The sequence below is a fragment of the Chenopodium quinoa genome, unplaced genomic scaffold (assembly GCF_001683475.1).
Source record: "Chenopodium quinoa cultivar QQ74 unplaced genomic scaffold, ASM168347v1, whole genome shotgun sequence".
NCBI lineage: Eukaryota > Viridiplantae > Streptophyta > Magnoliopsida > Caryophyllales > Amaranthaceae > Chenopodium > Chenopodium quinoa.
Genome location: NW_018744874.1, coordinates 1,676,886 through 1,692,122, shown reverse-complemented (window position 1 = coordinate 1,692,122; position 15,237 = coordinate 1,676,886). Strand labels below are relative to the sequence as shown.

Here is a 15,237-nt window from a genome sequence, read left to right as displayed (position 1 = left end):
AGTAATCTTACAGAATAAATATAATAAAAATTAGTTAAAATACAATTTAATCAATAAAATTAATTTTAATATAGAGTAGTAAAAATAATTTCAATTAATTAAAATTAATTAAAGTTCAATAAAAATAATTTCAATTCAATAAATTAATTTAAGTTCAAATACAATGATTACAGTTCAATAAAAAAATTTCAGATCAGCAAATATAAGGTGATGGGAAGACGGCGAGCCTAAAATTTTTACAAGTATCAAATGAAGTAAATTTAGTTCAATAAACAAAAATAATTTAAGTTTAATAAAAAATTACACTTAATAAGGGTCTATTCACTTCACCTAAATTTCATTTCAATTCAGTTTAGTTCAACTCTTAATTTCTTTCACTCATAAAATATTCATTTTAGCTCTATTCAGTTCAGTTCAGTTCAGCTCCAATCAATTCATTTCAGCTCCAATCAGTTTAGTTCAGTTCAGTTTAACTCAGTTCAGTAAATATGAATACGCCCTAAGTTTTTTATATACGAAGTAAATTCTTTTATCACCAAGTGACTTATCTATACACTTTCTCGGCTTGCTTCTAATTGAACACGTCAACTAAAAAGTGAACATATATATTTTATTTTATTTTATTTACAACGGTTTAAAAGGCGGCTAGCTTCCAACGTTTCAAAAGTGAACATTTATATCATAGTTAATATTTGAATATATTTTTTACTCGAGTAACATCAAAGCGTTTTAACATGCATCTTCCGGTTTTTAATACACGAGCCAAGCAAGATTGTCTAATTTAATTCTCCGATAATTGACATATTATAGGAAGAATCACAAATGTGATTTGTTGTCGACCACAGTCTCAATGTGGCTAAGCATCTACAGCGAAGTGTGTGGCTTTGAGATCGAGTTGGAAATGTGAACTTCAAATTTTTTAGGTTGATTAAGAAATTGAAAAGGCTATTTCCTTTACGAATAGGTATTGACAAAAAGAAGAATATTTTGAATTTTGGATGGTATGTGTCTGTGCATGTTAAAATAGCTCACTTGACCACATATTACAAACTTCAAGCTTGACGTTATTCCAAAGAAGAATTGTTTGGTGTTTATGTCATGCTTATAATAAACAACTTATTTGAATTGTACCAGCGTTAGAATATCGTATTTGACTACTAATATCTTAGTTTCACTCATTAAAATTTAATTTAATTGAGTCATATCATTACTAAGTTGTATACTTGTATTTCTACATATGATCTACGGACATTGCAGGTTGATAATTCAAGCTAAAAAGAATCATCTCAAAGTAGCATCTTATTTTGTTATTTAAAAAAAATTAAAAAATTAGCACCTTATTTTGACATAATACTCGAAAGTCAAAATTAACATCAAATGGACTTGGAAAATCCGAACAAAGAGAATGAGAGTTTGGTCCACAAAAAACTTAGGAGCTTTCATACTAAAACCAATTGACAATAACAGGATAAACTCCTCAACTTTATAAATATATCACGTTATTATTCAATGTATTTGTCAAACAATTTTAATCATTTAAAATGTGTTACTGACCACCAAGTATAATATTTCGTATATCTTTAACGCCTTAATAAGGAGTACTCTGTAATTTAATATTGCCTACATTGTGATGACAAACCTAAATACACCTACTCCAGTAAAATTGCTGAAAAGCAATAGATAAAGTAGAAATATTCAACGCCTCAAAAGTAAAAGCTACTCGTAAATAGCGAGCATATTTACAATATTGATTATTCTGAGCTTTAAGTTAGAATACTACAGTCCACAGAAAAACATGTAGACCTTTACGTCTTGCGCGCTTTAAAGTTAAAACCCCACAATTCCACAAACACAGGCACACCTCTATGCTCTATGTCTCTGATGTCAATGCAGGCCTCGTGCACTATGTACTCTTTTACAGTAATATGCTTATTCCATCAACTACAGACTACACCATACTCGGCTGCTCAGCCGCTACTCCCTAGAGTCCCTACCAAGCAACTTTAGTAGTAATGGTAGAAAATTCAACTTGTGAGTTTAATGTCACAAGTTCAACTTGTTATACATGTGAAAAATATCATGCCAATAACAAAATTAAATAAGATTTACACGGGTAAATGACTATATGTTATAAGGCCGTTAACTATATGTCTAAACTGGACGAGATGTTATCCTCGTCTTGGGTTATATGTAAGGAGCAAAGAAATTGAAGATATATTCTAATACGAATATCGGCAATATAATTGTGTTTGTGATAAAAAAATTCTCTTATTTTATCTTCTGAATTAAAGTGTTGACTTGTGTAGTTAAATTAAATAATGTATAAGAGTTCAGTATATATGTTCATTTTTCATACTAAAAAATATCCTAACAACCTACTTCTTCAATAATTAAATAATAAAAATTAAAGTTTTAATTCAAGTAACTCGTATTACAGCTATGAATTGAAGAGTTAAACATATCAAAAGGTAACCGTGTACAATGATACAACCAAAAGTACGTCCAAGACCAGTTGCTAAGGAGCCAATTCAAACTACTAATGAAATCAAACTCCAATTAGATCATTCATAATTCTTGAATACTTGAATAAAAACAATCCAATTATTAATAATCCATCAATTCAAACACCTAACATATTCCTCTACCTTGCTAATTGCTACTTGCTTAATTGGCTCTGTCAACTCAATCTATAAAGTATAAACACGTATCTTTACTTGAAGACAATGCACAAATAAGCAGGATGTTGACTCTATCTTGAAGAACATAATTCGTGAGTAATTTGGTTGATTACATGATTTAACCTCATGAGAATAAATGTTGTATGGTCTTGTCAGATTAAGTTAACGTACGTAAAAACCATGTCAAAGAAAGCAAATTCAAATCCATTACATACAAATCATGTAATTTGAACAAGGAGATCTTAACTTAATAATTAACATTGTGGGTCTGTATAACTTAATGGAAACAAAAACTTCATAAATCTAAAGGGATTTGAATTAATTTCAACCCGAATTAATTGACTCAAACGAATCTAAAGTAAAATGACCCAAACAGTTGTTAAACAAATAATAAGTCTTCCGTCTATTTTTTAAAATGATACAGTGTTCTAAAAGGAGTAAGGACTACCATTTTTGTTTAAAAGTGGGAAATTTCTCCTGGAATCAATATTGCTAGTAATGTCACCAGGCCATTACCTTGATAATTACACTTTATACTAATAATTTATTTAGTAACCTCGAGAATTAACATTGAAAAAGCCAAATCTTCATATATACTCCGTAGTATTAAGCTCGTAGATTGTTTTGGTATTATCAAACAAGTGAGGGGGACCAGATCCATTACAGTATATGAAAGAACAAGATTCCAACTGTGTGAAAATACAAAAGGTAGATTTCTCAAAAAAAAAAAAAAAGGGTTTTAGGCTATGAGAATAATTTTGATGAGCTTAGAAAGGTATCTCAAATTCTCAATGCTATATTTCATTACCTCCTTCAAGAAAATCCAAATGCTAACCAACTAATCAAGCCAAGTCCAATTACAATTAAAATAAGTTTAACTAAAATTCAAGGACTTACATAACAAGATACAGGTTGCAAGAAAAATTAGTCGATGCTACATAAGAATACTAGTAATAACAAGTACAATATAAATTTGACCTAATTAGCATTCCTTTTTTTTTTTTTTTTTTTTTTTTTTACTATTTCTTCCTAGTATAAACGCATTTGTAGATTGGTGAGACTATACTATAAGTTTAAGAAAAACAAACTCCTCATTAATAATACCTTTGGTTTTTTTTTTTTTTCAAGTGTTTCATTTTGACCGAGATATATATCAATAATAATGAGAATCATTGACCTATAATATCTTTAATAATTAATGATAAATATAAATTATTAAAAGTTGATACTTAAAAACTAAAATTGATACAATTATAGCATACAAGTGGTACATGACAGGGTCTCAAAAAAAAAAAAAAAAAAAAAAAAAAAAAAGTGGTACATGACTATGTTTAACTTATGTATAATGCACTGTTATTGGTCAAAGTGGTGTATATGTTAACTGCACAAATGTCAAAATAAAATACTTAAACAAACGAAGGAGGCAGAAAAAGACTTTTGCTGCATACTCACAATGCATGACACCAAAGAGTTTAAAGACAAGGGTTAGTTGACAACATAATTGTTTAAAGAATGAAGCTTCAATTCAATCTAGCAATCAACGCATGCATAAAAAAACAAATTCTAGGAAGTTATATCCCCAAGCTTTCTGGTAGCCAAATCTTAACACCAAATTCAATTCCTTAAGGGATAATTTGGTTAAACAAACTGGATTGGAAAGGAATGAATTGAGCATTATCGTACGGTCTTATCCATACCAAATTTCCAGGGTACGTGGTATGGTATAGAATGGGAACCCTATTTTTTTTACTTAATATGGTCAGTAAATTTACGTGCTCTTACTATGTATATGTGCTTATTATTTATGATGGTATGAATTAAGAATTTTAAGATCAAGGTAATATAGGTATTAGATTATAGAAACAGGATTTGAAATATAGACACTACTAGTATGAGGTCGTTGCATGGCAAAGAATGCCCAATCAAGTATTAGAAAAGCTTCTACGCCATTCTAATCCATTCCAAAAAGGCCCAATTGAGCACCACCTAAGTTTTTAATTGCTCAACTCAACTACCAATTAAAACAAGTGTTTTGAAAACAACTGTTGAGGTTATTGTTTATTTGCTGACTAGGACAAGTTTGTTAGAAAGTTTGTTACATTTATTTCCAGCTGTAATATTTGTATATATTGGTTTCCTCCTTAATTAATGAGATGAGATTCCTTTTCACAATTAATTTTTTTTCTTCTCTCTACTTTCTCTCTTTATTTCTTCTGAAATTCTTCCCCAAATTTCAGTTTCTTCATGGTATCAGAGCAATTTGTGTTCGATTTTCCTAATTTCCGCTGATAATTTTTCTTTGATTTCTGCATAATTGCAGTAATATCTTCAAATTCCTCGTTTATTCTTCAATTTCATCTCTATTCTCTTCGATTTTTCGCTGTTTTTCGTCTTCTTCAAGCTTCTTAACAATGGCGGGAGGTGAACCTCAACAGAACTCTGTGAATTTTGCAGATCCTTACTATCTCTCTAATGGCGACCATCCAGGTATGCAACTCGGTAATCACATACTTACTGGTTCAAATTACATCAATTGGAGTCATACTGTGCATATGGCATTAATTGCTCGTAATAAGTTGCAATTTGTGGATGGAACTTTGCCTTCTCCTGTTGTTGATTCTCCTGATTACCAGAAATGGTTAAGGAATGACTACATGGTCATGTCCTGGTTATTAAATTCGATTGATAAGAATTTGACTGAGAGTTTCATGTTTGTGAACTCTTCATCTGATCTCTGGAAAGAAATTGCTGAGAGGTTTGGGCAATCTAATGCTCCTCAATTGTTTGAGTTGCATAGAATTTTAGGTTCTATGAACCAGAACAATGATAGTATTGCTGAGTACTATGGTAGGTTGAAGAGTATTTGGGATCAACTTCAGATTCTTGAAGGTTTTCCAGATTGTAGTTGTGGTGCTATGAAATTATGTAGTTGTGGTATACTCAAGAAACTTCTTGAAATGGATCAAAGGAAGAAGTTGATTCAATTTCTTGCTGGTCTTAACAAAAGTTATGATCAAGTTACAACGAATTTATTGAGTGCAGATCCATTGCCTAATGTCAACAAAGCTTATCATACTCTTCAACAAATTGAGCAGCAGAATAAGTTGACTCAAATTAACACAAATTCTGTTGAAATTGGTGCTTTTAATGTTGCATCTGGTAATGTTGTGGTTCCTCCTAAGGTTTTTCCTAAGACTAGTTTTCAGTATAAGAAGGATTTCAAGATACAAAAGTCTGAAATGGTGTGTGATCACTGCAAGAAACGAGGTCATTCGATTGATCAATGCTTCAAGATTTATAAAGTTCCTGATTAATTTAATGTTCTTAAGGCTAAAGGTACTTCTCGTGTTGCTGGAAATGTTACTTCTGGAATTCTTGGAAAGGCTCCTATGGAGTCTAGTGAAGGGAATGGTTCTGGTGATGTCTCTGGAGTTCGAGTTGGGGCTGATCCTACTGTCATGACAAACATGTACAATGAGTTTTGCAGGATGATGCAGCAGCAACACAGTACTTCTGATAATCCTTTGTCTTCAGCTGTCAACTTTGCAGGTATTGTTATTGACTCTAATGTTGATAGTTTGGATACAGTTTTTCATAAGGATGCTTGGATAATAGATACTGGTGCTAATGATCATATGGCTGGTAATTTGAGATTATTTGCTTCTCTTACAAAATTACTAAATCCAATTATTGTAGGATTTCCTGATGGAACTGTTACTTTTGTTTTATATGCTGGTTCTGTCTATTTGACATCTTCTTTGGTCTTACATAATGTTCTATACATTCCTACTTTCAAACACAATTTGCTTTCAGTAGGAAAATTACTAGATCAACATAATCTACATGCTTGTTTTAAGAGTGATTCCTGTTTGTTTCAGGACCTTGTATCTAAAGATGTCAAAGCTGTTGGTTCCAGACAATCTGGTCTTTACAAGTTCAGCCATACTTCTCATAATTCTCAAATGTTTTCTTGTAATAATTCTGATGTAAAGCTTGTAAACAATTTGTTAACCAAGCATGTACATCCTAGTATTGATATAATTCATGCTAGACTTGGTCATATTTCCTCTAGCAAATTAAAACATGTAATAGTTCCAATATCAGGCAATAATAATTGTGATTTTAGATGTGAAGCTTGTGTTCTTGGTAAACATCATAAATTCTCTTTTCCTGTCTCTTCTTCTATGGCTTCTAGTCCTTTTGATTTGGTGCATATTGATCTTTGGGGGAAATATAGGAGACCTACTTTATCTGGTGCATCTTATTTCCTGACTGTTTTAGATGATAAGACTAGAACCACATGGACTTACCTGATTCATGATAAGACTCAGGTTTTGGCTGTTTTGACTGGGTTTATTGCTTATGTGAATACTCAGTTTGGTACAAAGATAAAAGTGTTTAGGAGTGATAATGGGACAGAATTTATTCAGGAAGCTTGTGCTCAGTTATTTGCTGAACATGGTATAGTTCATCAGAGGAGCATACCTGGAAATCCTCAGCAGAATGGTAGGGTTGAGAGGAAGCACAGGCATCTTCTAGAAACTGCTAGGACTATGAGGTTGCATGCTCATTTACCTTTTAAGTTCTGGGGTGAATGTTTACTTGCTACTACTTATTTGATTAATATTCTTCCTAGTTTTGTGTTGAATTGGAAAACTCCTTTTGAAGAGCTGTGTGGTAGATCTCCTGATTATTCACACCTGAGGGTTCTTGGTTGCTTGTGTTATGCTGCTCAGAAATTTGGAGATAAGTTTGAGGCAAGGTCAAGGAAATGTGTTTTTGTTGGATATCCTTATGGACAAAAAGGATATAAACTTTATGATTTGAATACTCACAAGATCATATTGAGTAGAGATGTGTATTTTGTGGAGAATGAATTTCCTTTTAAGGAAAATTCAGGGCTAAAGATGCTTTCTGATCCAGTTTCTTTTTCAGATTTGGTTAATCCTGCTCTTGATAGAGATATATTGGTTAATCCTCTGAATACTGTTGTTGAGGATTCTTCTGAATCTTCAAATTAGATGAGTTTAGATCATGTTTCTTCTTCTAATCAGTCTGTTGCTGAAGGTTTTGTTTCTGATTCTGAGGTTTCTTCTCAGACAGTGAATTTGGGTAATCATCCTATTCCCAGACAGTCTGTTAGGAATAGGGTTATACCTAAGAAATTTGAAAATTTTCAAGTTCATATTCCTGGTATTTCTACAAGGAATGACAGTGCTAGCATTTCTTTCAATGTATTTTCTGAACCATCTCTTTTGGCTATGAGTGTTTCTGATAAACACAGTCTTAATCATGTGTTGACTACTTTTGAACCTAGTACATATTCTCAGGCTAAGGATCATCCTGAGTGGGTTGAAGCTATGAATAATGAGATTGCAGCAATGGAAAGAACTGGAACTTGGGAGCTTACTGATTTACCTCCTGGTAAAAAGGCTATTGGTTCAAAATGGGTGTATAAAACCAAGTTCAATCCTGATGGTAGTATTGAAAGATGTAAAGGTAGGATTGTGGCTAGAGGAGATAGACAAGTTTAAGGCAAGGATTACAAGCATACTTTTAGTCCTGTTGCCAAGTTTTCTACTGTCAGAACTATCATTGCTTTGGCTGCTGCTTTTAATTGGGATATTCAGCAGGTTGATGTAAATAATGCCTTTTTACATGGATTTCTTGATGAAGAGGTGTATATGACTCCTCCACCGGGTTATACTAAAGCTCTTCCTGGTCAAGTTTGCAGACTTAAAAGGTCTATATATGGTTTAAAACAGGCTTCTAGGTGCTGGAATAAGGAGCTTAGCAAATTTCTGATTGATTTTGGATATTCTCAGTCTAAGCAAGATTGTTCTATGTTTGTCAAGCAAGATCAACAGTCTTTTACAGCTGTTGTAGCTTATGTGGGTGACTTACTTATTACTGGAAATGATAAGACTGCTATTGATGATCTGAAGTCTGCTCTTCATAGTTCTTTCACTATCAAAGATTTGGGAAGTCTCAAATACTTCCTTGGTATAGAAGTGTCTAGATCTGAGTCAGGCATTCTATTAAACCAGAGGAAGTATATTCTTGATCTTCTTAGGGATGCTCATATGGAGTCTTGTAATACTGCTTCTTTTCCTCTTCCAAAGGGTTTGAAATTGAGTGATTTTGAAGGGGATATTCTTCCAGAACCAGAAGTTTTTAGGAAGATTATTGGGAAATTTTTATATCTGAATTTGACAAGACCTAATATTAGTTATGCTGTTCAGCAACTCAGTCAGTTCTTGCATAATCCCAGGCAGCCTCATCTTAATGTAGCTGTTCATGTACTTAAATATCTCAAGGGTACTTTGAACATGGGTTTGTTTTATCCTGTTCAGAATGACCTTGTTTTATCAGCATACAGTGATGCTGATTAGGGTACCTGTGCAGATTCTGGAAGATCTTTATCTGGTTACTGTGTTTTCTTAGGTAAATCTTTGATTTCCTGGAAAACTAAGAAACAAAAAGTTGTTTCAACGAGTTATACAACAGCAAAATACAGGAGTATGAGTTATACAGCTAATGAATTGATTTGGCTGGATGGTTTGTTGGATGATTTAGGTGTTCATGTTCCTACACCTATTTCTTTATATTGTGACAATATATCTGCTCAACGTTTGGCAGAGAATCCTGTTTTTCATGAGTTATCAAAACACTTGAGAAGCAAACATCAGAAGTTGGATGTTCATTTTGTAAGGGAACAAGTTCAAGCTGATTTCCTCAAGATTTTTCATGTCAAGTCATCTCAGCAACTTGCTGATATTATGACTAAACCGTTGGGAGCAGATCAGCATAGATTTTTATGTTGCAGGATTGGTTTAGTGTAGCAATATCCTTGTCAAGATTGGCCCTGCATTGAAAAGGCAGTTCAATCTTGAGGGGGGGCTATTGAGGCTATTGTTTATTTGCTGACTAGGACAAGTTTGTTAGAAAGTTTGTTACATTTATTTCCAACTGTAATGTTTGTATATATTGGTTTCCTCCTTAATTAATGAGATGAGATTCCTTTTCACAATTAATTTCTTTTCTTCTCTCTACTTTCTCTCTCTATTTCTTCTGAAATTCTTCCCCAAATTTCAGTTTCTTCAACAACCACATATTAAAAAAATAAAAATAAAAGAATTACCATAAAGTTGTAAAAAGTTTAAGTAGCACTATCACTCTAACAATTTTGGCTAAAATTTTTCGACATTTAGGTCTCACTTTTTATCACTTTTTACCTTAATGAAGGGCAATTTAGTCAATTTAGACGGTGATTTTATGAGGTAAAGGTAAAAAGTGGAACCTACATGTCGAATATTCTAGATGGAATTATTAGAGTAGTAGTGCTATTTAAACTTTTTACAATTTTGTGGTAGTTCTTTTAAAAGAAATTTTTACTCGATACTTGTTTTCAAAACACGCGCTTTAATTGGTAGTTCTTAATAAAATTTCCTTTTTTGAATTGTATTAGGGGGTTTTAGACCTCTCATGCACATTCCAAAACATAGCCATTAAATTTACTATAGAGACTTCTATAGCGTAAATTTTGAATAAAGACATTTCCTATTTATTTCACAGTGAGAAATCATATAAAGACTAGTTTTAACCTTAAAATATAAGAAGTTAGAAAAATACAAAACTTTACCAAACATATAATATAATAACACCAATTTAGTTTGTCTAAAATTCTCAGCTTAATATTAGCATTATTATAATACTATAGAAAGCTAAATATGTTATAAAAATATGATTATCAATACTTAAAAGTAAATAATTAGTTTAAAGTATAACCTAAGTTATGGACAAATTGTACAATGTCTCTAATATTTTATAAAGAAGGTAGAGGAAGGCGAGTAAGAAATAAGATCTGTTAAACTAAAACGAAATTGTTGCCAGATTCTACAACAATCCAACTTACGTAAGTGGCTTTACTCTTGCATTATATTTTCGATTACATAAGCTTTGCTACATTAGCAAGTAACTCGTTTATTATATTTTAAAAAATACGGAGTATATATTTATTCACCAAATGAATGAATGATAGGTTAATCGTATCTTATCAATAATAAATACGAGTAAATTAGTGGAAGTACAAAAGGATGTTAATTTTTTATGTGATGGGCTTGACAATTATTAGTCATTAAGGGATTTTTAAAGAAAGATAGGAAGCCCAAAGTTTAAAATATAAAAATAAAATTATCTGGTACGGAATAGTATTTTTGTTTATCATAAACATAAAATTCTCTCAAAGAAATAAAGAATAGTTGGCTAGATGACTTTTTTTAGTTTTACATACGAGTAGTTCTTAAATAAATACTCTGTCTTATCACTATTTTTCCCTCCGATTATGGTCAAAGTTGATAATTTTAATGTAACATTTTTGTTTAATGTTTATTTTGATTAGGGGTCAAGTTAGATTTGTACAATATTTATATTTAAACTTAAGGATTTGTTTGGTATTGCTGTGATTTTGAAATTACCTATATTTTAGATCGATAAGGAATTACCTATATTTTAGATCGATAAGGATTTTCTGTTTTGTCTAATATATTTTGATTATTACATTTTACGCGCTAATTATGGAATTACCTATATTTTAGATCGATAAGGAAAGTATGAACACCCTTAAAATGGGACGGAAAATACAAGTTTATCTACCAAATAAACGAATTTTTGTTAATCTTGTGGAATTTTTGTAAATATATTGAAAATCTGTGTCATTTTTTAAGTACTTTTGTGGTAAACTGTTCAATACTGTTTGTAACTTGCATTTAGGAAATTACACATGTATCCCTCAACTATTATATGAAAAGACGCATGTGTCCCTTCACTGATACTTGAAAAGACTATTATTTTGTTTATCTGAGGAATTAACTGGACACGACTCAAAATGGGAAATCAATTTCAATTGTTTTATAAATTTTGAAAGAATAAATCAATGGACAAAGCACAATCACTAGTTATGCATGGACCACCATTGATGTCCCTTAGTTTTTCCAAGCTTCTTGTAAATTTTTTATTGGTTATCATGGCTATCTTTTACGGTTTTACCCTATCAGGGAAATTATGTACATCTAAGAATAATCCTCTATATGTTCCATACTAATTAACACTTTGAATTTATTTATTTCCACTTCTCATATACTTCATGAATGTCAGTATACTCCATCCATCGTTCCATAAGACGAAGCAATTAACTTTGAATATACGTTTTGAGTATTGCACTTTATGAAAAACAATTAGTCTATGCATCATGTTTTTAAATAGAAACTAGTGTTTAGCCCGGACAATGTCCCGAATCTATACATTAAATATTTTTTACTTCGAATTATAGTTTTTTTGTTTTATAATAATCTTAAATACTTTAATTATAGATTTAGATTAAGAAAATAATTTATATAAAACAAAAATCTCAAGCATACATTAACTATATTCAAGAAGAATAGATAAACAAAAGTATTAGATAGCAAAGATGGTATCACTTCTTATCCATTTTCTAATGAACTCAAGTTTAATTCTTAACATAAACATTAATTTACTGTACATTGTGCTTTGATTCTAGTAGGTTCAAGGCCTTCAAGCTGCCCAGCCCATATTTTTCGGTACTAAAAATAGCCTAATTTAGCCCAAAGAATAGCCCAAAAGTAAAAAGTGACATAACTGAGTTTTTTTTTTTTTTTTTTTTTTTTTTGAAAAACCAAAAATTTGAAGAAAGAGAAAGAGAATGTTCACCGTTTGAGAATTGGAAATCTGAAGCTCTGAGCTCATACACTACCGAAGGTAATTCTCGTGTTTCTTTATATCATTCTTTTCATTTGAATCTAAATTTCTTGTTAATTTTGTGGGTTAGTATTTTTGAATTGTGTTGAACATAATTGTTAATATAGTTGCTACTAAAAACAGATAAATAAATTGCAAAGACTGCATTTTTTTTGTTGGGTTTCATGTAATTTGCTATGGCAATGATAATTAATGATAATATAATTGAATTGTAAAATTCTTGTTTCTGATTTCATGAAATTAGGTGTTTTTGATCCATTTTTGATTGTTTTGAGCTTTTGAAGGCATAGAGGGTTTGTGTTTCTTCTTTTTATTATGATATGAAATCTGAGGTTGAGCATCTCAGTTTGTTTGAAGTTAGTAATGTGTAATTTGACTTTAATTGATCATTGCAAATCATTAGTATGAATCACCTAACAAGATTAGATTTGAACTCAATCTATTGGTCTAGCCGAATTCGGTATGAACTCTCTATGTTCATCTACTATATATTGTTGGTGTTATTTAGAGTGTAACATTTCAAAAGTTAAATGCTTGATGCGTTTGATTGAGGTTTGAAGCCGGCGAGGTTAAATGTTTTTAGGGGGTGGTATAGGAGAAAAAAGATTGACTTCAAGGTGACAGGAGCAAAGTGAAGTTAGGAATATCCTCTACTTCTTTGCATACCATATGTGGATGTAGAAAGACTGCTTTGTTGGATGGGAGTTCCAAAGCAGCCGCGGAGAACACTGAAAAAACGTGTCGTAGGAAGAAAAAGAAATAGTGAAACCGTGGAGAGGAGGGGATCCCTTGCTCTCCCTCAAAACAATATATTAGTGACTAGGTCTTGTCCTTTCAATAAATTGATAGGAGTATTGATCTACTCTTCTTCACTTGGAATTCACCTGGTTCTTGTTTGGTCTACCCCTAAACTCAGAGACATGTAGCTGCCTTTTTATGCTATATGAACATGATTCATGTATCCTTATCTGAGCTTTAAATGCAGTTTCTTTGGTCCAGGTACACATTGATAGAGTTCAATTAAGGATTCAAATAAAATAGTGTCAAAATGGATCCTCGGTGTGTGAAGTGTGGTCGTGGGATTGAAAAGCTCTACATACAATATTCTCCGGGAAATATCCGGCTCTTAAAATGTGGTGACTGCAAGTCAGTTGCCGATGAATACATAGAGTGTGATCTCTTGATTCTCATCATTGACTTGATCCTTCACAAGCCTCAAGCTTATAGGCACTTGCTCTTCAACGTGCTTCGCTGCAAAAATTTAGATTTTGACACCTTATTGTTCAAATCATCTTTCTTTTTCCTCTTACTTGATGCTTACAAGTTGTGGATTTTGAATGGAACCTCAGAAGAACGGTCAGTTTTGAGCTTGGGATGGAAGACTTTAGGTTGTTCTCTTTTAGAGAATTTGGCCTTCTTCTGTGTTTTTGCTGTATTTTCGAAGAGATATTTGACTTTTGTAGAGGGCTTTTCTGGGTACAAAGATGTGTTACTCACCATGGTTGTTTCAAGTTACTTGAAGATTTATATGTTGTCCATGTTGGTCTGGGAATTTCCTACTTCAGTGGTTTACATTGTTGATTTGTTTGTTATGTCATCAAATCTGGTAGCTTTGCGGGTGATCTCTAAGTCATCTTTTACTAGATGTGTCGGATTATGCCTCGGTGCTCATGCCCTAAAGTTCTTTGTGCACTGGATGCTGAAATAGTTATAATGTTCCTGTTGTAGATTTTGGGTCATTCCTTCATACTTCAATATTTGTGTGGTTATTGAAATTATCTAGAGAGAACACTCATTTTTTAATGCTAATTGAATGAAATACTCTGATCTAGAAGAAAATTTTGTTTATTATGTGGCTCTTTGAGCACAATTTTTGCAACAGGAGGTTGGTAACATGAATTCTCAGAAGAATCAAACTGAAACCAAATCATCTATTACTGCACCAACTCCAGCAATTACTTCATGTAGGAGGAAGAAGAAAGATGATGCGACTTTCCTCGAGGATCTAAAGGACCATATTAATGAGTTCATTGATGCTTCCATGGATGAACACAAGTCATGCTTCACAAAAACCATTCAAAAGTTCCTTTTTTTTTTACCCCTGATTGCAATCACCTACATTAAGTGATTAGTGATATGACTGATATTGTGTTTTAATTATACTTCGTATCTACTTAATATTTGTAACTCTTCTTGTGTGAAAGGCAGATGTTTGGAATGTCGAAGGTAGTGGCACAACGGAATTCTGAGCAGCAGGAAGTAGAGAGTGTTCTACCACTTCAGACAACAGTCTCAAAGTAGACAATCTGAAATAACTTTTTTGACCACTGCTGAGAAGCCAAGAAGCTATGCTTTAGTAACTATAGTAGTTTATGAGCATCTTATTAAGCTAATAACATATACTTGTGACTTTATACTGTTCTGCTGTATGTACTCTAGAATCAAATACTCTTATTCGCGTACAAGAAATATTCTCTTCTTTGCAAAAATTCTTCTGTAACCTGTATCTGAAAACTTGTGTAATTCTGGATATTCTAAGTTTTTGGTTGCTTTGCATTTATGCTCTGAAATGGAGATACCATTTTTAAATTTATCTATAGTAGTTGAAATTTGTGTTGCATTGTAATTCCAGGCTGTTTCGGAAGGGGAAAAAGTTGTTTTTGGAATGGAAATTTTAAATTTTTTTGGTGTATATTGTATAGAGTTAGTGATTTAGACGGGATTTAAATTATGGAAAATTATGAGTTTGGCAAAGTCTTAACTCCACACTATGTATGAAACA

The 15,237-nt window shown here is 32.0% G+C and overlaps 2 protein-coding genes across 3 annotated transcripts; both read left to right on the top strand.

Annotated features, from left to right (window-relative positions):
* Positions 1-4,772: 4,772 nt before the first annotated feature.
* On the top strand, positions 4,773-6,798 carry LOC110704911. The gene is made up of 2 exons (XM_021882720.1): positions 4,773-6,227; positions 6,557-6,798. Exon 1 carries the CDS (start codon positions 5,090-5,092, stop codon positions 5,990-5,992), a length of 903 nt encoding a protein of 300 aa, XP_021738412.1. The 5' UTR covers positions 4,773-5,089; the 3' UTR covers positions 5,993-6,227; positions 6,557-6,798.
* Positions 6,799-12,348: 5,550 nt separating this feature from the next.
* Positions 12,349-14,334, top strand: LOC110705096 (protein arv1 homolog). Of its 2 annotated transcripts, none has more exons than XM_021882927.1 (2): positions 12,349-12,455; positions 13,455-14,334. In XM_021882927.1, the coding sequence occupies exon 2, from the start codon at positions 13,504-13,506 to the stop codon at positions 14,161-14,163; it is 660 nt and encodes a 219-aa protein (XP_021738619.1). In that variant the 5' UTR covers positions 12,349-12,455; positions 13,455-13,503; the 3' UTR covers positions 14,164-14,334. The 2 variants fall into 2 exon arrangements, with proteins under 2 accessions (XP_021738619.1, XP_021738621.1); XM_021882929.1 differs by having other exon boundaries at positions 12,350-12,455; positions 13,441-14,334.
* Positions 14,335-15,237: the final 903 nt, after the last annotated feature.

Excerpts from the sequence above, each read along its gene's own strand:
- LOC110704911 (XM_021882720.1), top strand. The coding sequence starts at position 5,090 with ATGGCGGGAGGTGAACCTCAACAGAACTCTGTGAATTTTGCAGATCCT.
- LOC110705096 (XM_021882927.1), top strand. The coding sequence starts at position 13,504 with ATGGATCCTCGGTGTGTGAAGTGTGGTCGTGGGATTGAAAAGCTCTAC.